This window comes from Aotus nancymaae, unplaced genomic scaffold (assembly GCF_030222135.1).
Source record: "Aotus nancymaae isolate 86718 unplaced genomic scaffold, 86718_ANA_hifiasm-v0.15.2.pri h1tg000040l, whole genome shotgun sequence".
In the NCBI taxonomy this organism is placed as follows: domain Eukaryota; kingdom Metazoa; phylum Chordata; class Mammalia; order Primates; family Aotidae; genus Aotus; species Aotus nancymaae.
Genome location: NW_026988454.1, coordinates 2,857,001 through 2,881,655, shown reverse-complemented (window position 1 = coordinate 2,881,655; position 24,655 = coordinate 2,857,001). Strand labels below are relative to the sequence as shown.

The window sequence follows — 24,655 nt, the reverse complement described above, 5'->3', positions numbered from 1 at the left end:
AATTAAATTGATTCTCTAAGCAAGTCCTAAAATCAAACACATACTCCACATACATATGGGCAACACTGAATAAGATACCTGTAACCCTCATTCTACTCCACACTGCCATGAGATCTACTTTTTTAGTTTCCGCAAGTGAGTCAGACATGTGATGTTTGCCTTTTTGTGTCTGGACAATTTTATTTAACCTAATGACATTCAGTTTCATCCTTGTTGCTGGAAGTTACAAGATTTCACTTCTTTTTATGGCTGAATAATGTTCCATTGTGTATAATGTTGGATAAAAGGAATCAATTCTAGTGTTTGATAGTGCACTAGGAAAATTACAGTTAACAATAATTTATTGTATATTTCAAAATAGCCAGAAGATTCATAATGGTCCCAAAACAAAGAAAATATAAATATATGAGGTGATGGATATCTCAGTCACCCTGATATGATTAACACACTTATAGGTATCAAATTATCATACATACTCCCAAAATATGTACAACTATTCTAAATCAATAAAAATGAAATGTTGTGCTGTTTATTTCACAGCATAGATTAGTGCTGCAACAGACTAAAGAAATAACAGACCCATCAAAGGGTGTGGCTTGTGGCTTTGGGACTTGAAGGGAACGTCATGCAGGATGAGACTTGCCTGTGGCTGCATGAGGAGAGGAGCTGAACTGAGAACTCCATAAAGACTAGAAGAAGCCTTGTCCCTACTTGGGGCTATGGGTAGAAAATAAATAGTCTCCATCCATTGAGAATATGGAAATCAAGCTTGAACCATATGTAGTTGTAGTTTCCAAATTTATACCAACATATTGTTGGAATTGCAAGCTAAAAACTTAACAGAAACAAAAACACGGACCCAGAACACTGAAAGCCTGGGGCACGTGGAGAACATTACATGTATCTTAGCAGGAGCGTCTGCCATAAGGGAGATGATCTGAAATAAATTTGAGTAGGTAAACAAGTAAATGACATGAAAAACAATCTAAGAAGAAAAAGATGAATAGATATTAGTACTCTCTACAAATTGAGTTAATGAAAAACACTTACTGAGAGATTAAAAATACACTGTTGCAAAAATACAGCATTCAATATGTGACTTATTATACTTGAACAACTATTCTACTCTATGGAAACTATGGTACCAAAATGCAAAAAACAAAACAAACCAACAAAAAATCCACAAAGATTTCCTTCTGTTTCTTTCTCAGTAGAGTCATATCTTTGACCTTATTGTGGGTAGAAGTATTTAAAACACTTTCTTAAAGACAGGCCCAAGCACCTACTGTCTATGGCACCAGAGAGAGTTCTTTCGTGTTGAGGATTGCAAAGGTGACAATAGTTTTCTCTAATGTGTTTCGATGGATTTGCAACCACTGGGAAAATTTTTAAAAAAAATTTGTGTGTGTTATGTTCCTATGAAATAAGAGACAGCTGAATTCAGGAGAAAGCAGGGGCATTAGATAAATGACTCTACAGCTGTGTGCCCCAAATGCACCTCATTGTATGGAAAACTACTGGTGTCCTAAAGTAGGAATACTGATTTCTCTTCCTCTGTAAGCTTAGAAGTTCCATCTTAGGGCAGACATTAAAGGTCCTCCGTAAGCTCTTCCTTGCTATTTTCCAGTAAATAAATGAAGCAAATCGAATTTTAATGGAAAGCAAGTCAGTCTGTGGAAACAACAAACCAGCTATATATTTAACAATGAACTGAAATTTTATAAAATTGGCTGCAATGATAATTCATAAAATATAATGACTAAATAGTGTGAAACCAAAGGATGTAACATAGAATATCTACTATGGACTATATATTGTACTAAGAATGCATTCTCGTATCTCATTTTGTCCTAAGGATAACCCCGTGGAAACTAAGGCTCAAGAACACGTAAGCTAACTAGCCCAAGGTCAGAACGCTGGAAAGTGATGGAGCAGGTTGTAAAATGCACGTCTGCTTGATTTTAAGTTTTGAAAGATACTATGCACACATTGAGAACTCAAAAAGTATGGAAGGAATGATCTGGAAGGGTGGAGTGCCTAGTGTCATAGCTGAAGCAGAGCTGCATCTACTGCAGAGCTGGCACTTTTGGAAATGATGCCTTTAAGGTCAACTAAAAAAGTGGAAAATTGTCCTGTATTCAGCGCCAAGGAATATTTAAAATGTACATATAAACATAGGACATGAAACCACCTAGGATTCAGGGTTCATTAATTCTTAATCTGTACCTAGCATCTAACAGTGATAATGCTTATGGATGGAATGAATAAATGTGCATGTCAGTTACAAATTTTGTAGCATTATAACCAAAAGGAGGAAAAATGATTGAATTCAGCTGAAATTAGTTATCTATAAACTTGCAGACTTGGAGAAGTATTAAACTTTTATTTTCATGGAACCCCAAAAATTCAGTTTAAGAATTGTTATTCATTAGTATCTAAGAGTATTCAAATTCAAGATGGGGAAAAGGGTGTGTGTGTGTGTGTGTGTGATCATGTCACTTCTAACAGGAGATGGTTGAATTTCAGGAGATAACTTTGTGACTCAATGCATTGCTATTAGATGTAGTTTTGATATTTCTTAGAAAATTTTGTTGGGAATATACAATACTCTTAAGCAATAGCCAGTTCATCATCTATAATTACATATTTAATTTACATAATTCTCCTTGTAAGTATGTCCCAAGTGTTAAACTTTCTCTTAATCTATCCCAAACTCTTTTATTAACCCTATTTTTGCTCTACCATCTATACTACTTTATCTATGAAGGCATTTCTTTTCTGAACTTTTCCCCCTCATTTCTGACAAAATTAAGCTTACCATCTGTGATGGTTAATTCTAGGTGTCAAATTGACTGGGTTGGAGGATGCCTGGATAACATGGTTTCTGGGTGTTTCAGTGAGGACGTTTCTGGGAGGCTAGCATTGGAATCAGTGCACTGAGTAGGGAAGATCTGCCCTGACCCAATGTGGTAGGGCACCATGCAACTGGTTGAGGACCCAGATAGAACAGAAAGCCAGAGGAAAGGCAAATTCTCTTTCTGTTCTAAAGCTGGGACACCTACCCTGCCCTTGAACATCAGATCTCCAGGTTCTCTGGACTTTGGAGTCGAACTTGCACCAGCTGCAACCCAGCTTCTCAAGCCTTTGGCCTCAGACTCAGGGTTACACCATCGGCTTCCCTAGTTGTGAGTCTTTCAGACTTGGACTGAGCCATGCTACTGGCTTTCCTGGTTCTCCAGCTTGCAGATGGCCTATTGTGAGACTTCTTAGCTTCCATAATCAGGTGAGCCAATTTCCCTCCTAAACCCCCTCTCATGTGTCTATTCATCTATATATGTACCCTGTTGGTTCTGTTTCTCTGGAGAACCCTAATAAGCCCTACTAAGTACCACCTAATCCGTATTTTATATATAACATGTAAAAACACTTATATATTTGTCTTCCCTATCAGCAACCTTAGTTCTGAAAGAACAATGTCAGAGAGAAAGCAATATACTTAGCAAGCACAGGGACCAGTCTGCATGCATCCAAACCCCGGCTCTATCACATACTTGCTATGTGCCCTTGGGGTAATTATTTAAACTCTATACATCTACTTTTTTCTTATAAAACATTGAGACAACAACCACACTCACGGGATTGTTGTGAGAGATTTCGTATGTAAAGTGTCTAGAACAATGCCTGTCACACAATAAAGCCTTATATCAAATAAAAGTTGTTCTTATCATAATCATCTTTATATCCACCATCTGGTATGAGAAAGATATGCAGTACTCGGTGGCTGAATTCTGGAATGAATAAAGGTTGAACCACTTAACAAATCTGTCCCTAACCAACTGGTTTCATTTTAATAGTAAATTTTTTTCATGCCACGTTCCTGTTAAATGTCTTTCTAACCAAAATGTACAGAGCTAATCTGTTTTAAAAGATTTACTTTTCTAGGCAAAAGATGTAACTGACATACCGTCCTGTTAGCTTTTCTGAGGCATAGTAAACTGTTTCTTTAAAATCATAGTATATATGAGTAAATTAATTGACTCAGATTTAAAAGATGTTTTCTGTTGCTAGTTCTTCCAAGTACATGTTAGCTCAATAAATGAAGATGTTGCCAATCAGAAACATTTCCCTTTCATTCAATAAAAGGAATGGAATCAAATATTTCAAAAGATGAAATAAATAATAATAAAGACATAATTAGTGTTAATATGGCCTATATGCCCTGCTTCCTAGATAGGCTCAGAATCAAAGAAGACCACAATAAAATATGCCATTACATTATCATCTTCACTATCAGAAGCAATTTTCATGTACAAGACATGCTTCTTTTAAGGACATAATAATGTGTTCAAGAGCAGAAATATTTTGAATTTCCCAAAGATCAACACAATTAAAATGACAGTAACGGTCAACAATTAAAAAGCACTTCATGCTGCACAAAGATTTTTCATATTTATGATCTTGATCGTTACTAATGTATGTTCTCTAGAAATTATAACATCCAGGGACAGGTAGGGAACCCACAGATGTGATTGGGTGTTTGTGACAACACATAATATAGCGTACTTTTCCTAATTGTCATATGATGCTTGGGGAAAAAATGCTCAAAACATCAAAGCAAAATTGCTCAAGAACAGCAAGCCTGTCAGTGCCAGAGTGATGACCAGAATTTAGGTCTTGGTCCATTAGCAGTAGTTCATGGCATCAACCTCTTCAAGTAGGTAAAGTTCTAGGGATCTTACTCCTAAGAAATCAGATGTTATCTTATTGAAACTAGCATAAATATGAAGCTATTTTCTTTTCTTTTTTTTTATTTAGATGGATGCTTTCTTTATCAAGGCAAAACATATCAATTTAAAGAAGACATGTGAACTGGTCTTTCTGAATTGGAACAAAGTTTTGAAATAAACACAGCTACCAGTCTTCATATGACTGGAAGGCCAGGGAGAAGCAGGGGGAGGGAGTCACTATGAAGCTGTGGACTCAAATCTCCTATTCTTTTCAAGTTGGAAAAACCTTCAAAAATAATATATTTTTTATAAGCATTAGTAAGGAGAAAGATATACTACAGTTAAAAATGGTAACAAATGCCACAGAGGGCTTACAGCTACACTGCATATATTTTCAATGTATATCTTAAAGGTAACCAGCTGTGGGTGGGTGAGATAGCTCACATCTGTAATCCCAGCACTTTGGGAGGCCCAGGTGGGTGGATCACCTGAGGTCAGGAGTTTGAGAACAGGTGGCCAACGTGGTGAAACCCTGTCTCTATTAAAAATACAAAAGTTAGGGAGTGCATGCCTGTAATCCCAGTTACTTGGAAGGCAGAGGCAAGGGAATTGCTTGAACCTGGGAGGCAGAGGTTGCAGTGAGTTGAGATGGCACCACTACATACCAGTCTGGGTGATAACGAGAGAAACTCCATCTCAAGAAGGAAAAAAAGAAAAGGTAACCAGCTTTGGTCCAGTGAGGTGACTATTCACCTCAACAGGACTGCTGCTGCACACACTACCCGCCACTGCTGGAGAACAGCATTGTTGTGATGGGTCTGAAGTGTTGAGAAAAGTTACAATCATTTCCAGCATCAACTAATGCCAGTTATTTTATCAATTTTGCCCTAAATAATTAACTAATCAATGTAAAAATGGAATGCCTATTAACTTATTCACAACTTTTCAGAGGTGTTTTTTTTTCTTCTGTGTGGTTTAATTGTGATTGAATCCAGATATTATGATACCACAATTAGTGACTTAGAAAAGCATTAGAACCTGCTAGTCTAGTTCTTAATTTATGTATTCTTGGAAGTACACAACAATATTTCAAAAGATACAGGGACAAATGAATAGATTTTCAGATGATCAATTTCCATATTCTTAACTTTCACCCATATTCTTACTAAAAATGACTTTTTCCCAATCCCATTTTGAAACAGTCTTGTTATCAAACTGCTGTAATACAAAGGGCAATATAAAATACTGGTATTAATAAAGGTTAATGAAGGCTAATAAAGGTTTCTGAAGCTTTCCTGAAATATTAAAGGTGAACTTCAGTAAATTCTCAACTGATAGCTCATTAAAATATTTATTGGTGTCAGAATTATCAGTACTTTTTGGCATATTAGCTCAGGTAGAATTGAGAGAAACTGTGATAATAAAACTTTATTAATGGAAGCAATTCTTACAGCTTCCTTAAAAATAAGAGGGACAAGTTGGAACAAGATTGATGCTGAATAGTGAGTGCCAAATTTCTCACTGTCACAAAAAAAAAGTCACGAAGATGAAAATGAGTTGGCTAAAAGGCATTCTGTGATATTAGACTGGAGGTATCAACAGGTATCTGAGAGAGAAAGAAACAGAGAGAATGAATGGACATAGAAGTTTATGTATAAACTCTCTTCTAAAGAAGTCAGTGAGAAAGTGGCTGGAAAAGTTTCCATGGAGAAACCTGCAGACATGACCTTCCAAGTGCAGAAGGTTGACAGGCCCGGTGATGAAGCACATGCCTGCTAACAGGATGCACCGAGGACACATCCACACTTGAACTCATGCCACAACTATGACCTTAATATAATCATGAGGAAACACCAGACAGCTCCAAATTAAGAAATATCCTGCAAAACAACAGGTGTACACACTCTAAAAACACCCAGGTCATGACAGACAGCACCAAGGAATAGTTCCAGATGAAAGGAGACTAGAGAGGCCTGCAGAGTAGGTAACAGTACAGTACTTGTGATAGGTTAGATTGTGGTCCCATTAAAATTCATGTATTAAAGCCTAACCCCGAGTACCTTAGAATGCGGCTGTATTTAGAAATAGGGCCTTTAAAGAGATAACTAAGGTAAAAGGAGATTTCAAGTGTGGGTCCTAATCTGACTACTGTCTTCCTAAGAAGAGCCTAGGACACAGGCATGTGCACTGAGACAGCAGAAACCGTGTGACGACACAGTGAGAAGGCGGGCATCTGCGAACCTAGGAAAGAGGCTCCAGGAGAAACATACCTTCAGCCTCCAAAACTGGGAGAAAATAATTTCCTGTTGTCTAAGCCACCCAGTCTGTGATGTTTATACAGTAGACCGAGCAAGTTAATACCGTACCAGTGTTAATTTCTTGATTTTTAAATTATGCAGTGGAAAACAAGATAATGTCCTTGTTTTTAGAAAATACAAACTGAACCATTTAGGAGTTATGAGACATTATGTCTGAAACATACTCATACAGATCTGAGAAAGATAGCATCTATGTAAGAGAGAAAGAGACAAAGTATATCAAAGCAAAAACCGCAAACATATTAACATTTGGGAAATACGGATAAAAGGATAAAAGAACACTTTGCATTATTTTTACAACTTTTGCTTTTGTCTGAAATTATTTCAGAATCAAAAGTATAAAAAAATTATGCTAAATCTAGTTTCATTCTAACAATAAGAAAAATTCATGAACAACTATAGCAACTATTATTAACTATATAAGCCATAGGTATCTAAGAAAAAAGTTTTCAATAATATTTTTGCTTTTTACTTTTTGATATTTATCAAAATGTTATAATAGCTATGTCATTTTGATCACATATATACTGATAATATATAATACCACCATAATCCAAAATGAATTTTTAACACTTATTATACATTTTTAGAAGACTATCTTTGAGTAATTAATAAATAATATATATTCAACTTTTGTTGGATAACAAATACATATTCAGAGAGGAAACATAATGGTAAATTTTCCCATCCTAAGACTTTGCTATGGTGTTTTTTAATATATTATAATATGTATCAAGCTTCTCTAATACTTAAATTCCACTGGTTCCATTTAAAAATGATGAAACAGTTAATACGCAGAATAAACTAGAAATTACAATCTTTGTGACTTTTAAACTAAATAAGACAAGCATAAGCTGTCAACGTTATTTATTAGATACATAGATACTAAAAATGTTTGAAGCAAAAGTGTTGGACAGCATTCCTAGTTTATTTCTGAGGATCTGTGTGACAGTAACTGTCCCCCAAAAGGGCACCAGGAATGTGAGAGGAGAGGACAAGTAATCTCACTAAACAGCACAAACTGATTTTAAAACAGTTACCCTCAGTCACCAGAATGTAAGTTTTCACAATGTTTGTCCCTAGTTATGCCTCAGCTGTTCCTATCAGTTACATGGTTACTCCTATGGAATCCAGTCCTCCTCCCAAAAAAGCAATTTCTCTAATGGATTAAGGGGCAACTCCCATTTATGTTGATTTAGCTGTATGAAAAGGTTACCATACTAAAATTTTCCCAAACTTCAAAATTCTAGTAATATCATTAAAGGATTACTAGAGGTTACAGAATACTAAATGTTCAATTCATTTAAAATATAATAATGTAAAAGAAAGACAGTGAATTCCACAATTTTAAAGTGAGACTTGACAATCCACATTGAACTTCGTTTAACTCTTCAGTGAACATGGTACAACTTTTCCTGAGGACTAATGAGTTAACACCTAGAATGCATCTGACATGGACAACCTGGTGCCTCAATTTTTGTCACAAACAGAACTTTCCTAGTAGGTGTCAAAACATGAGCTATGACTGTATTTTCATGTGAGTATCTCAAATGCAATGCATTTGACAAACAGTCAAGGTTTAGGTAGCATCTTCTTTATTCATTTCAGTAGATATCATTAAATATAAGCCTAATGCTTTGACATTTTACCTTTACATTAACTTCATTTTTCTTTTTTTAATTATACTTTAAGTCATGGGCTATATGTGCAGAACGTGCAGGTTTGTTACGTAGGTATATACAGGCCATGGTTGTTTGCTGCATCCATCAACCCATCATCTAGATTAGATATTTCTCCTAATGCTGTCCCTCCCCAGCCACCCACCTTCCTACATGCCCCTCTGTGTGATGTTCCCCTCCCTGTGTCCATGTGTTCTCATTGTTTATCTTCCACTTATGGGTGAGAACATGCAGTGTTTGGTTTTCTGTTCTTGTGTCAGTTTGCTGAGAATCATGGTTTCCAGCTTCATCCATGTCCCTGCAAAGGACATGAACTCATACATTTTTATGGCTGCATAGTATTCCGTGGTGTATAGGTGCCACATTTTCTTCATCCAGTCTATCTTTGATGGGCATTTGGGTTGGTTCCAAGTCTCTGCTATTGTGAACAGTGCTGCAATAAATATACGTGTGCATGTTTTTATAGGAGAATGATTTATAATCCCTTGGGTATATACCCAGTAATGGGATTGCTAGGTCAAATGCTACTTGTGGTTCTAGAACCTGAGGAATTGCCCCACTGTCTTCCACAATGGTTGAACTAATTTACACTCCCATCAACAGTGTAAAAGTGTTCCTATTTCTCCACATTCTCTCCAGCATCTGTACTTTCCTGACTTTTTAATGATGGCCATTCTAACTGGCGTGAGATGGTATCTCACTGTGATTTTGATTTGCGTTTCTCTAATAACCAGTGATAATGAGCTTTCTCTAAAATGTTTCTTGGCTGAATAAATGTCTTCTTTCGAGAAGTGTCTGTTCATATCCTTTGCCCACTCTTTGATGGTGTTTTTTTCCTGTAAATTTGTTTAAGTTCTTTGTAGATTCTGGATATCAGCCCTTTGTCAGATGGATAGATTGTAAAATTTTTCTCCCATTCTGTAGGTTGCCTGTTCAATCTGATGATAGCTTCTTTTGCTGTGCAGAAGCTCTTTAGTTTGATTAGATCCCATTTGTCAATTTTGACTATTGTTGCAATTGCTTTTAGTGTTTTAGTCATGAAGTCTTTGTCCATGTTTATGTCCTGAATGGTATTGCCTAGGTTTTCTTCTAGAGTTTTTACGGTTTTAGGTCTTGTCTTTAATCCATCTTGAGTTGGTTTTTGTATAAGGTGTAAGGAAGGGGTCCAGTTTCAGTTTTCTGCATACAGCTAGTAGCACAATGTCTTCAGCTTTGTTCTCTTTGCTTAGGATTATCTTGGCTCTACAGGATCTTTTTTGGTTCCATATGAAATTTAAAGTAGTGTTCTCTAATTCTGTGAAGAAAGTCATTGGTAGCTTCATGGAATAGCATTGAATCTATAAATTACTTTGGGCAGTATGGCCATTTTCACAATATTGATTCTTTCTATCCATGACCATGGAATGTTTTTTCGTTTGTTTGTGTCCTCTTTTATTTCCTTGAGCAGTGGTTTGTAGTTCTCCTTGAAGAGGTACTTCACATTCATTCTAAGTTGTATTCCTGGGTATTTTATTCTCTTTGTAGCAATTGTGAGTGGGAGTTCACTCATGATTTGGCTCTCTGTCTATTATTGGTGTATAGGAATGCTTGTGATTTTTGCACGTTGATTTTGTATCCTGAGACTTTGCAGAAGTTGCTTATCACTTTAAGGAGATGTGAAGCTGAGATGATGGGGTTTTCTAAATATACAATCATGTCCTCTGCAAACAGAGAAAATTTGACTTCCTTTCTTCCTATTTGAATATGTTTTATTTCTTTCTCTTGCCTGACTGCCCTGGCCAGAACTTCCAATAATATGTTGAATAGGAGTGGTGAGAGTGTCTTGAGCCAGTTTTCAAAGGGAATGCATCCAGCTTTTGCCCATTAGTATTATATTGGTTGTGGGTTTGTCATAAATAGCTCTTATTACTTTGAGATACATTCCATCAATACCTAGTTTATTGAGAGTTTTTAGCATGAAGGGGTGCTGAATAGTATCAAAGGCCTTTTCTGCATCTATTGAGATAATCAAGTGATTTTTGTCATTGGTTCTGTTTATACGATGGATTAAATTTATTGACTTGCAATGTTGAACCATCCTTGCATCCCAGGGACAAAGCTGACTTGATCGTGGTGGATAAGCTTTTTGATGTGCTGCTGGATTCAATTTGCCAGTATTTTATTAAGGATTTTTGCATCAAAGTTCATTAGAAATATTGGCCTAAAATTTTTGTTGTTGTTGTTGTGCCTCTGCCAGGTTTTGGTATCAGGATGATGCTGGCCTCATAAAATGAGTTAGGGATGAGTCCCTCTTTTTCTGTTGTTTGGAATAGTTTCATTAGGAATGGTACCAGTTTTTCTTTGTACCTACCTCTGCTAGAATTCAGCTGTGAATCCCTCTGGTCCTGGGCTTTTTTTTAGTTGGTAGGTTACTAATTACTGCCTCAATTTCAGAACTTGTTATTGGTCTATTCAGGGATTCAAATTCTTCCTGGTTTACTCTTGGATGGAGTATGTGTCTGGGGATTTATCCTAGATTTCCTAGTTTATTTGTGTAGAAGTGTTTATAGTATTCTCTGATGGTAGTTTGTATTTCTCTGGGATCGGTGGTGATATCCCCTTTATCATTTTTTATTGTTTCTATTTGGTTCTTCTCTCTTTTCTTCTCTATCAGTCTGACTAGTGATCTATTTTGTTCATCATTTCAAAAAATCAGCTCCTGGATTCACTGATTTTTTTTTTGAAGGGTTTTTCGTGTCTCTCTCTCCTTCAGTTCTGCTCTGATCTTAGTTATTTCTTGTCTTCTGCTAGCTTCTGAATTTCTTTCCTCTTGCTTCTCTAGTTCTTTTAATTGTGATGTTACGGTGTTGATTTCAGATACTTCCCACTTTCTCCTGTGGGCATTCAGTGCTACAAATTTCTCTTTCAACACTGTTTTAGTTGTGTCCCAGAGATTCTGGTACATTGTGCCTTTGTTCTCATTGGTTTCAAAGAACTTATTTATTTCTGCCTTAATTTCTTTATTTGCCCAGTAGTCATACAGAAGCAGGTTGCTTTCCATGTAGTTGTGTGGTTCTGAGTGAGTTTTTAAATCCTGAGTTCTAATTTGATTGCACTGTGGTCTGAGAGACTGTTTGTTATGATTTTGATTCTTATGCATTTGCTGAGGAGTGTTTTACTTCCAATTATGTGGTCAATTTTAGAAATGTGTGATGTGGTGCTGAGAATAACATACATTCTGTTGATTTGGGGTGGAGCGTTCTGTCGATGTCTATTAGGTCCACTTGGTCTAGAGCTGAGTTCAAGTCCTGAACATCCTTGTTAATCTTCTGTCTTGTTGATCTGTCTAATATTGACAGCGTGGTGTTAAAGTCTCCCATTATTATTGTGTGGGAATCTAAGTCTTTTTGTAGATCTTTAAGAACTTGCTTTATGAATATGGGTGCTCCTATATTGGGTGCATATATATTTAGGATAGTTAGCTCTTCTTGTTGCATTGATCCCTTTACCATTATGTAATACCCTTCTTTGTGTTTTTTGAATTTTGTTGGTTTAATGTCTGTTTTATCACATCACAGACTAGGATTGCAACCACTCCTTTTTATTTATTTATTTTTTTGCTTTCCATTTGCTTGGTAAATGTTCCTCCACTCCTTTATTTTGAACCTAGGTGTGTCTTTGCATGTGACATGGGTCCATGGGTCTACTAAATACAGCACACTGATGGATATTGACTCTTTATCAAATCTGCTAGTCTGTGTCTTTTAATTGGGGCATTTAGCCCATTTACCTTTAAGATTAATATTATTATGTGTGAATTTGATCCTGTCATTATGATGCTAGCTGGTTATTTTGCCCATTAGTTGATGCAGTTTTTCATAGTGTGGATGGCCTTTACAATTTGGTATGTTTTTCCAGTAGCTGGTACCAGTTTTCCTTTCCATATTTAGTGCTTCCTTCAGGAGCTCGTGTAAGACAGGCCTGGTGGTGACAAAATCTCTCAGCGTTTGCTTGTCTGTAAAGGATTTTATTTCTCCTTCGCTTATGAAGCTTAGTTTGGCCAGATATGAAATTCTGGGTTGAAAATTCTTTTCTTTAAGAATGCTGAATATTGGCCCCTACTCTCCTCTGGCTTGTAACAGGGTTTCTGCAGAGAGATCTGCTATTAGTCTGATGGGCTTCCCTTTGTGGGTAACCTGACCTTTCTCTCTGGTTGCCCTTAACATTTTTTGCTCTTCTCAAGGAGCATCTCTGTGGTGTTCTCTGTATTTCCTGAATTTGAATGTTGGCCTGTCTTACTAAGTTGGGGAAGTTCTCCTGGATAATATCCTGAAGAGTGTTTTCCAACTTGGTTCCATTCTCCCTGTCACTTTGAGGTACACCAATCAAACGTAGGCTTAGTCTTTTCACATAGTCTCACATTTTTTGGTGGCTTTGTTCACTCCTTTTCATTCCTTTTTCTCTAATCCTGTTTTCATGTTTTATTTCATTAAGTTGATCTTCAGTCTCTGATATTCTGTCTTCCCTTGATTGATTAGGCCATTGATACTTGTGCAAGCTTCATGAAGTTCTTGTACTGTGTTTTTCACCTCCACCAGGTCATTTATGTTCTTCTCTAAATGGGTTATTCTAGTTTGCAATTCCTCTAACCTTTCTTCAAGGTGCTTAGCTTCCTTGCATTGGGTTAGAATATGCTTCTTTAGCTCGGACGAGTTTGTTATTACCTACCTTCTGAAAACTACTTCTGTCAATTCGTCAAACTCATTCTCTGTCCAGTTTTGTTCCGTTCGTGGCAAGGAGTTGCAATCCTTTGGGGGAGAGGCATTCTGGTTTTTGGAATTTTCAGCCTTTTTGCACTGGTTTTTCTCCATCTTTGTGGATGTATATACCTTTAGTCTTTGATGTTGGTGACCTTTAGATGGGGTTTTTGTGTGGATGATGTCCTTTTTGTTGATGTTGATGGTATTCCTTTCTGTTAATTAATAGGCCCCTCTGCTGCAGGCCTGCTGGAGTTTGCTGGAGGTCCACTCCAGACCCCATTTGCCTGGGTATCACCAACAGAGGCTGCAGAACAGCAACCACTGCTGCCTGTTCCTTTCTCTGGAAGCTTCATCCCAGAGGGGGATCTGCAGGATGCCACCTGGAGCTCTCCTATAAGAGGTGTCTGTCAAAGCCTGCTGGGAAGTTTCTCCCAGTCTGGAGGCACAGGGGTCAGGGACCCACTTGAGGAGGCAGTCTGTCTCTTAGCTGAGCTCCAGTGCTGCGCTGTTCTCTTTAGAGCCGGCAGGTGGGAACGTTTAAGTCTGCCGAAGCTGTGCCCACAGCCGCCCCTTCCCCCAGGCGCTCTGTCCCAGGGGATGGGATTTTGATCTAAAAGCCCCTGACTGAGGCTGCTGCCTTTCTTTCAGAGATACCCTGCCCAGAAAGGAGGAACCTAGAGAGGCATTCTGGCACGGTGGTGGGCTCTGCCCAGTCCTAACTTCCCTGCATCTTTGTTACACTGTGAGGGGAAAACTGCCTACTCAAGCCTCAGTGATGGCAGACGTCCCTCCCCACACCAAGCTCAAGTGTCTCAGATCAACTTCAGACTGATGTGCTGGCAGCGAAAATTTCAGGCCAGTGGATCTTAGCTTCCTGGGCTCCATGGGGGTTAGATCCGCTGAGCTATACAACTTGGCTCCCCAGCTTCAGCCCCCTTTTCAGGGGAGTGAGTGGTTGTCTCGCTGGCGTTCCAGGTGCCACTGGAGTATGCAAAAAAACTCCTGCAGCTAACTCAATGTCTGCCCAAAGGGCTGCCCAGTTTTATGCTTGAAACCCAGGGCCCTGGTGCTGTAGGTACCTGAGGGAATCTCCTGGTCTGTGGGTTGAGAAGATGGTGGGAAAAGCAGAGCATTTAGGCTGGAATGCACTGTTCCTCATGGTACAGTCCCTCACGGCTTCCCTTGGCTAGGGGAGGGAGTTCCCCCACCCTTGCACTTCCCATGTGAGGTGATGCCCTACCCTGTTTTGGCTTGCTTTCTGTGGGCTACACACCCTGTCTAACCAGTCCCAATGAGATGAGCCAAATACCTCAGTTGGAAATACAGAAATCACCTGCCTTCTGCATTGATCTCGCTGGAAGCTGCAGACCGGAGCTGTTCCTATTAGGCCATCTTGCCCCACCCCCAACTTCATTATTCTTAACAAATTCTCATCTTGAAATAAATGCAAACTATTAGGAGATTGTTCTTTTTCCTTCCAGGGCAATTTATGGCATTTTTAAAAACACGTACAATCAGGAATCACTCACTTTTCCCGGTTTGTAAAGGAAATATAAATGAAAAAAAAATCCCCTTAAACTGCTTTATGAAAAAGGTTTCAAATTAATATTGAGTAGGAAAGAAATGGCATTTAATAAATACTACTTACGTTAGCACAGTGTAAGGCTAAAGCACAAAAGACGGCAAACATTTTAAAGTTGTTTTCATCTGTTTTAGAGAAGGCACTGCCACTTATTTTGTTGACCATTTGCACAACACCGATCACGCTTCCTCGGCTGACGATGGGCATGCACAGGATGTTCCGCGTGGTGTAGCCTGTGTACAAGTCCACTTCTCTGTGGGGTGGGACAGAACCAAAAGCAACCAAAGACAGACAGAGGCAGAAGAAATAAACGACACAGTCAATCATAAATCTCCCCTCAGTCTGTGCAATTTATATGCTTCTATTACATATGACTGTAACGGCACTTTTAACTTCCCAATTCAGGGACAGTAACATTTCAAAGTGTTTTATTAAAACCTTTGCAAAAATATTCTAACCCATTTGTTCTTTCGTTTCCAAAAGAGTTTTCTAGGATAGTCTCTAAGGGGCTTTCAGCTTCTCATTTGAAGTATCCAGCAGCCTGTTTACTAAGTAAACAGATTAAAAAAAAGTGAATTCAGAGGAGAAATACAATTAAATTTGGTAAAATAACATGATCCTTTGAAGTTGGTCATGTTTATGAGAGATGTCACTTGCTAAACCAACTTACAGAGTTTCTACTTTAAAAGCTTAGAGCAGTGGTAAGCAAACTGCACCCAGGGGCCAAATCAGCCCTCTCTTGTTTTATAAATAATGTTGTATTAGAACACAGCCACACCATTCATTCATAGATTGTCTGATTCTGCCATCACCCTACAAGGCTGAGCTATGGACTTGTGACAAGGACCTTAGCGCCTGTAAAGGCAAAAATACTCACCATTTGATCCTTAATAGAAAAAGTTTGCTGACTCCTATTGTGATGAGTCACAATATCTACTAAACACTGTTGTCAAACTACTGTAAATATCACTCTCAACAGTCACAGTATCAATCCTGAGACTTTCCATTTCTAGAGGTTCATTAAAATCAAATTATATAATTTGGATTTGCATACATTATAAAATGTTTTTTTGAAAACAGGACTGGGTGAGTTCTATAGAAACAGTGATAGAGCTAATGGGTAGGTAGTTACATGTGAGTCTTCAGTGCCTGGCTTCTCTCATTTAGCATAATGGTTTTTGAGATTCAGCCACATTGTTGCATGTATTAGTGGTTAAGTCCTTTTTATTGCTGAGTTGTATCTCTATTGAACAGACGTATCATATTTTGTTTATTCATTCACCAAATAATGGACAGTATTATGTGTTAATAGCCAGCTTTTGGCAATTATGAATAATGCTGCTTTGAAGATTTGCATACAAGTAGCACCACGTTTTCATTCTTCTTGTAGTAATATCTAGAAGTGGAGCTGATTAGTGGACTCTACAGTAAGTGTATGTTTAACTTTTCAAGAAACTGCAAACCTGTTTTCCCAAGCAGTTGTACCATAATATGTTCCTACCAACAACGTATGAGGATGCTCGTTTCTCCACATCCTGGCCAATCTTTGCTAATGCCAATGTTTTAAAGTCACAGCCATTCAAGCTGGTGTACAGTGAGGTCTCATGTCAATTACATTTATATTCCCCTCACTTCGAACATTTTTCTTGTGTTTAGTGATCAGTTGTATATCTCCTTTCGTGGAGCATCTGTTAAAATTATCTGCCCTTTTTATTAAATTGGGTTATCTTCTCATTGTTATGTTGGAAGAGTTTTCATATATAAGATGTATTTTGCCAGATATATGTTTTACAAATATGTTCTCTGAATCAGTTGCTTGCATTTTCATTTTTTTAATAGTCTGACTCATACATTTTTATATAAAGATTGGACATAAGGATATGCAAATATTTTAAAATTTTAAGTACTAAATGATGTGTTTGGGTTTTTAGAAAACATAAGCTTTCAGTATACCCTTAATTTATTGACAATATATGTTACTAGAATATTGCTATGTTTTTATATGAGTTGTGTATATTTGACATCAATTGATCAAATACCTGAATAAACTTCCTATTGCTTATATTATTTGTCTTTTAAAGTAAATAACGTGTTGGAATTAACAAAACACTGCTGTCAAACTACTATAAATATTACTCTCTAACAGTCATAGCAGCAATCCTGAGACTTTCTATTTCTAGAGGTTTATTAAAATCAAATTATATAATTGGGTTTGCAGCTCTCCAAAGAAAGTCAAAACAAAACAAAAAATCTTTATAAGCTATCCTAATATCCATCTTTAAAAACAGCCAATAAAAGATGCAGCTTCTTTAGTTACTTTGGGTCAGGTAAATTTTCCAGATCCTTTATGAATATTATCTGCGATCTTAAAACAACAGCAGCAAAACTGGCATTATCATACTCACCTTAACGATAAGGAAACTGAGGCTCAGAGAGATTAACTAACTTATGCTAGGTCAGTTAAGAGCTAATGCGGGACAGAACGGTGACTCGTCTCAAAAGTATGCAGATTTCTTACTATGTGTTGTAGCCTTTGAGCATGTTATTTGATGGAGAATATGTTCATGACAAAATCATGACACTATAATACAAAAATCCCACAGTAGCTCTATAAATTAAAACTTCTGCCTATCAGTTGTTTTCATAACATTCTAAACTCCTGTATCTAGATATCGTTATATATCAGTGGATTAGAATCCATCATTTTATAAATATCTGAATATACTGACTAGTGATAGTGAGTTGGTTTAAAGAAGAAAACTTAAGAGGAAAGAACTAAATTGGGACATGCAGAACTCAGGCTCCAGGGAAGAGGCTGCAGCTGAGTGGGACACTACAGAAGAAACCAGTGGGGGCATCGGCTATTCCTTACCTGTTAAAGCGTGGGTCTGCATAGGCATCTGGAATGTTCAGGACTTCCCCTGTCCTTGCTACTTGGCCAGCAATTCCTTTCTCTATTGAAAATCTGCATATGTAAAACAGAAGGACGTGCTAATTAAAATATGGATGCTGCAGAATAATTTAAAATATTCCATTGTTATCTATATTTAATTAAAAGCATTGTTTTACTTAAATGCATGCATTTAATTCTACATTTACATATTCCAAATCACCTTATAAAATATGTAAAAATAAAGCAGAAAAGCATTACACAGTAATCACCCAAGAACCTTAAAATATGAATTCACAAATTGAGATCAAACAATCAACTAGTGTCCTCCTGCTCTGACCAATAATAATCCTTTCCGTTTGCGAAGTACCTTATAATTTACAAGATACTTAAACATAATTTTTTTTAGTGGATTCTCAGTGAAGTGTGAACGAAGGCCTACGTGGCTTCAGTAATTTGCCAACATTCATCAGATACCAGTGGCACAATGAAAACTGGAATGCTGGTCTCTAGCACTGTGCTTTCTTTCACATATATAACCAAACTCACAGGTTATGCCTGAGCTTGAGACAGTTTACAGAACTGAATTTAATGGTGTTTGCAATGCAAGTACTATACAGAAATAACACAATGTACAACTTGTAGCATTTTACCTAATTTGTTAAAATTTAAAACAATCAAAATACAAGCATTATCTATTTTTCATATCTAGTATCAGTAATTTTCCTTTGTAAAAACAATTGCATACTTATATTTTTCTCATTACTATACTATCATTACACATGCACTCATTTCAAAATTTCCTTAATTAGGAAAGATGTCTATAAGTCACAATATCTACATTTTCCATAGTTCAAAAATAATTTCCATATTACATTATCAACATTATAGGAAATAATCATTAATGAAATAAAGCTTCACCTCTGAGGACTTTCAGAAAAACTCGAAATACAATTCATTCAAAAGAGAATCTACTTAAAACACCAAAGAGTGAACCAAACACTGCATAAAACTCATGGTCGCCTTTTTTCCTGGTTTTCTTGTGCTTTGAACAACATAAACGTAATGAATCAGATTGCCACGAGCAAAGAGTAGCAGAATCCATTTCATAATTTATGCTTGTTTGCGCTGGTCTGAGAGTAGTCTGAACTACAACTTCTGTTCATGCTCTCTGTGGTTTGCTAACTATGGTCAGTGAAAGACCATAGTTAAGAAGCAATCCTTATGTAAATGGCTGCCATTAACCAGTCATCTGAGAGTTACAGTAACTCACACTCTCTTGTGTTTTTCTTATGCTTGTAAATACAGGCTTTAAGTCGTTATTTTCAAAATTAAATCGATACCAGCAGTGTTAGGGAACACTCAGATCTTCAGCAAGAGAAATGGCTTATCTAAATGACTATATCCAGACTGCTATACTGAGATCTAGCAACAACAACAAAAAACCCAATAACAAATAGACAAAAAATTTTTAAAGCCCAAGTAGCAATACAGTGCCCATAAATCAGAGTTACATGAATATGGAATATACAGGAAGTGCTGAGAGGCAGAGAGTGGTGGGACCCCACGGTGGGGCACACGCTGAGTTTCCTTGACAGTAGTTTCCTTTTATGATAGACTGTGCAAATATATAGCAATCCTTAATTAAGAAGACACAGTGTTTTACTAAAATGTTGTCATTACCAGAGAACTTTATGATGTTACATAGAAAAGCAGTTAAACAAGACACATAAAGCAAAAGAAATGCAAACGTCTAAAATGATTTTCTCAACTTTTGAATGTTAAGCTTGATCCTTAAACGTTTTGTCCGAGTGCTCCTTTTGTAGGTTTCCAGGTGTGATGTGTGCGAGCCCCCATGCCTCCATCAGCAAAATAAACTCCATTCTGTTCATTTAAGTGACAATGGCTGCCACTTAAAGAAACAAAGACTTTAGTTTCAAGATGCAACACAAGTGTGCTACGTGATTGATTAAAACAACTGGTCAGTTACAGTGTATTTAAGTCATCAAATATACCAGATCAATTTCTACTACTGACTGGACTGTCAGACAGGCCATAGGCTGGGAAGAGGTAGGGGCCAAATTGGAAAGCACACCTTTTCTCTTGGACACGGGAAAACCTGCAGATTCCAGGTGGAGTGTACCTTTACCTACCTGGGAGCACTAGAAAGTTTTTCCAACATGATTTCCAAAAGGACCGCCTCCGGAAGACGGCATTTCCAGGAGTGACGCTAAAGCTTCCTAGGCGCTGTTTCGCTGGCACTGACTGCAATGTCATTCCCAGAAGTACTACCTTCAGGAGGCGGGTCCTGGTGGGAATGATATCACAGTATGACAAGTATTGTCAGCATACCTGTGAATAGGCACAGAAAAATGGGTAACAGAACACCTGCACATCTACCATAAGAGGATAGGACATTCTACTTCTAGCTGTACCTTATCTCTTTGGTCTTCTTGAAGACAGGTTTTCCTTCCTTTTCCTCTCCAATATCAAAAAGGTCTGAATATAACTCCTTGTTCTTATGGTCTACCTGGAAAAGTGCACAACGATCGGCATTCACCAGGTTTTTTGCATATATCTAAAGACAAATGACAAAATAAGAGCAAGCCAATGAGAAATTCAAAGAACTTACAGGTAAACTTCATCATAAAATATATATTAATTTCAGCTGTCCTATAGTCCCACGGGATGGTATTAGCATTATATGTAAATAAACATACACGTATAGAAATACAACATATCTATGATATAAAAGTCACTGTTATGTGTTAATACTAGCAGATACCAAGAGAATACACAGCTGATAAGCATCCATACTGCTGTGCTGGAGGGATGCACATCAGCTGTGTATTCTGTTACCAACTGACACTTCCATTTCAGTTGTTAAGCAGCTGCTGGCCAATCTTCACAAGTGCTCTTCTGCCATCCTAACTCCTCTTCCAGAGCCTTTCGGGCCTCCCTGGCGCCTGGATCTGAGCCTCTGTCAGCACTATGATCATCATTCATTCTGATTAGTTGGTGTCTCTATCAGTTGTAAAAACTATGGAATGTAATCTCTAAGGAGATACATGGTTTTCATATTTGCATTAGCTGAATTTTATTTGATATACTGTGTAATAAAAATCTGTACTGATTATTGTTTACTATGTGTCAGACACATTTGCACAATTTATATGAATTGATTTGCCTGTTCCTCACAATAACAATATTAACTCAGGAAAATTTTTATCCCCATTTTACATATTAGGAAAATTGAGGCACTGAGAAGTAACTTGCCCTATTATTACATGAATAGTAAATTGCAGATTTTGTATTTGACCTAATACTAGCTATTCCCATGGCCTCTGCTTTTACAACAAATATCTTTTCCATTTACCATGTATTCATTTGATCACTCATTTGTTCTTCCATTTCCTTCAACAAATATGTCTTCAATGCCTAACATATCCTACTGTCCTGAGTGGGTTGGGGCTACAGCTGTGTCATGAATACAGTATTTAACTATATTGAGAATTCTGGTAACTTCAACTATCCAGGTCATAGCCATGAAGTTATTCCTTAGAGAAAAAGAATCCATCCTTAGAGTAAAACAGCCATCACAAAGGTACCTGTCTTCATCCTACTATACCATGCTGTGCTCACTGCTACTATAGAACTGTATTCATACACCCAACAAATATTGGCTGTGCCCGCTCCGCAGGGACTGAGTACACTGCCTAGTACCAGCATCAGGACTTCTAGGTTACTTTCCACCTCCCTTAGCCTGTGAGCTATATCAACAGTAGAAACTGCTTCTCTTTTCCTGCAGTATTCCAAACGCCCAGAACAAGGGTCAGTTAGGGCCAGCTAAATTTTGTGGCCCTAAGCCAGCCCCCCACCTGTTAATGTAAATGACATTTTTATTGGGAAATAGCCATGTTCATTGATTTCTGTACTTTTTATGGCTGCTACACAGCAAAGCTGAGTAGCTGCAAGAGCGTATGGCCCGTGAAGCACAACAATTTCCTACGTGGCCCTTTACAAAAACAGTTTGCCAACCCCTGGCTTAGAACATGTAAGATCTCCATAACCCCAAGCTCTCAATAAATATTAGAGGAAGGACGAACGACACACAGGCAGGCCGAGGGTGATGGGGCTAAGTCGTTGGCAAATACAGAAGAATCATTCATCTGTTTGACAAACCCATGAGATCTTAAATTATTAAGTAACAAGAATGATCCTTCATTATTCAAGATTAAATTATATTCAGTGAAATTTGTATCTGTAGTGTTTGGGGCAATGTCAGTTGCTTAATAAATACTGTGGCATAAATATGTTAATATTTGTTTAAAATCTCGATCAAATGGACAGTGTTTCAGAAAATAAGCTCAGAAGGAGTTGAAAAATATAAATCAAACCAGAATCATAAAGATAATTCAAAAACTAACCAAAAAATTACCAAAAAAGGGACCAGCCTCAAATGGCTACAAATATGAGTTCTTTAAAAATCTTCAACAAATTCCCATACAATTTGTACTGGCCTAAATCAGAAAAGAACAATTTCTTCCAGTTGTTTTTACAATGTATGCTGTGTCACCGACACTGAACACTAACAAAGAAACTACGAAAAACAAAATCACAGATTAACTTTAGAAACAGAAGTTATAAATAAAAATCTTACCAAATCAAATTTAGCAATAAGCAAACAAATATGACAATATGAAGAACAGACTTTATTCTGAACCGTCCAGTAGTATAAAGTCTATTATCATAATTCATAAGAGCAATAAGACGAAGGAGAAAAATCTGCAAGATTATCTTCATGGCCGTCAGTAAAAGCATGTGATGAGCCTGCGTGTGGTGGCTCGTGCCTGGAATCCCAGCACTTCGAGAGACTGAGGTTGGCAGATCTCTTGAGCCCAGGAGTTTGAGACCAGCCTGGGCAACATGGTGAGACCCCGTCTCTACAAAAAAATACAAAAATTATTTGGGCATGGTGGCATGCATCTAAGTTGCAGCTACTCAGAAGGTTGAGGTGGGATGATTTCTTGAGCCCACAAGGCAGAGGCTGCAGTGAGCCATAACTGCGCCACTGTACTTCAGCCTGGATGAGAGAGCAAGAGCCCGTCTCAAAAACAAAACAAACAGAACGAAAAGCACGTGACGCCACTCAGCAATCACTCATGAAAAAAAGTTCAGTAACATGGAATAAAAGAACATATAGAAAACCTAATACTGTTTTCCTCAAAACAACAGTCCATATTATACCAAATAGTAAAATAACAGAATCACTGCATCAAGACATTAAAGTTAAGAACAAGACAAAGGTATTTTATCAGCATCATTAGCATGCCAATAGGCAAGACAAAGATATGTGAAGTGTACATATTTGAAGAGATCAAAGTTTGTTTGAGGATAATGTTATTTCATATGTCAAAAAAAACAAGATAATCAACTGAGAAACAATTATAGACAGTAAGAAGGCTTCTGTGGCCGGGCGCAGGGGTTCACACTGTAATCCCAGTGCTTTCGGAGGCCAAGGCCCTTGGACTGCTTGAGCTCAGGAATGTGAGATCAGCCTGGGCAACATGGCGAAATCCCATCTCTACTAAAAACATGAAAATTATCTGTGCATGGTGGCATGCACCTGTAGTCCCAGCTACTTTTTGGAAGGCTGAGGTGGGAGGATGGCTTGAGCCAGGGAGGCAGAGGTTGCAATGAGCAGAGATTGTGCCACTGCACTCCAGCTAGGATGACAGAGCCAGACCCTGTCTAAAAAAAGAAAAATAGGCTTCTGTTTTAGGATAAGCATTTCTAAACATGTTTACCTTTTCACTCTCCCCAGATATTAAGCTTTAACTTTGAAATGACCGTCAGATGCTGAAAAGGAGTTAAAAATATCTAGATATATTTTAGAAATATTTATAAACTCCAAGCATCAGAAAGTCAATCTAAAAGCCATCCCTACTCCCCTACACATGCACACACACACAGGCATGCACATAGGTTTACCTATAAGTGGAACGATATATATATTTTTTATACTTTAAGTTCTGGCATACATGTGACGATCGTGCAGGATTGTTACACAGTGATACACACACCATGGTGGTTTGCTGCATCCCCTCTGTCACCTACATCAGGTATTTCTCCTAATGCTATCCCTCCCCAATCCCACCCCCTGCTATCCCTTCGCCAGCTCCCCCACCCCCCAACAGGCCCCGGTATGTGATGGTCCCCTCCCTGTGTCCATGTGTTCTCATTGTTCAACTCCCGCCTATGAGTGAGAACATGCCGTATTTGGTTTTCTGTTCTTGTGTCCGTTTGCTGAGAATGATGGTTTCCAGCTTCATCCATGTCCCTGCAAAGGACATGAACTCATACATTTTTATGGCTGCAAAGTATTTCATGGTGTATAGGTGCCACATTTTCTTTATCCAATCTATCATTGACAGGCATTTGGGTTGGTTCCAAGTCTTGGCTACTGCAAACAGTGCCACAATTAACATATGTGTGCACATGTCTTTATAATAGAACAATTTATAATCAGTATTCCTTATAGCAACAATAGATTTAAAATTCAGTTAAAATATGTCTTCAAATTTCTAAGGAAAACTTATTTTAAGCCTAAATTTCTTTACCAAGTCAAACTAGCAGAAAGGCGAAATAAAGATATTTCAGAAGTGTAAAGTACTCAGAAATGTACTCTCTTTGAACTATTAGAGGAAGGGAGATGTGCTC

The 24,655-nt window shown here is 37.7% G+C and overlaps 1 protein-coding gene across 5 annotated transcripts in view; it reads right to left on the bottom strand.

The window, feature by feature from the left end:
• PDE10A (phosphodiesterase 10A) overlaps positions 1–24,655 on the bottom strand; it is a 661,629-nt gene that overhangs the window by 62,946 nt on the left and 574,028 nt on the right. For all 5 annotated transcript variants that reach the window (XM_064360475.1, XM_064360473.1, XM_064360474.1 and 2 more), the window contains 3 exons: positions 20,371–20,513; positions 17,918–18,010; positions 15,112–15,298 (listed from right to left, as the gene is read on the bottom strand). In XM_064360475.1, coding sequence (XP_064216545.1) covers positions 15,112–15,298; positions 17,918–18,010; positions 20,371–20,513 — 423 coding nt within the window. The remainder of the gene's footprint in view (positions 1–15,111; positions 15,299–17,917; positions 18,011–20,370; positions 20,514–24,655) is intronic.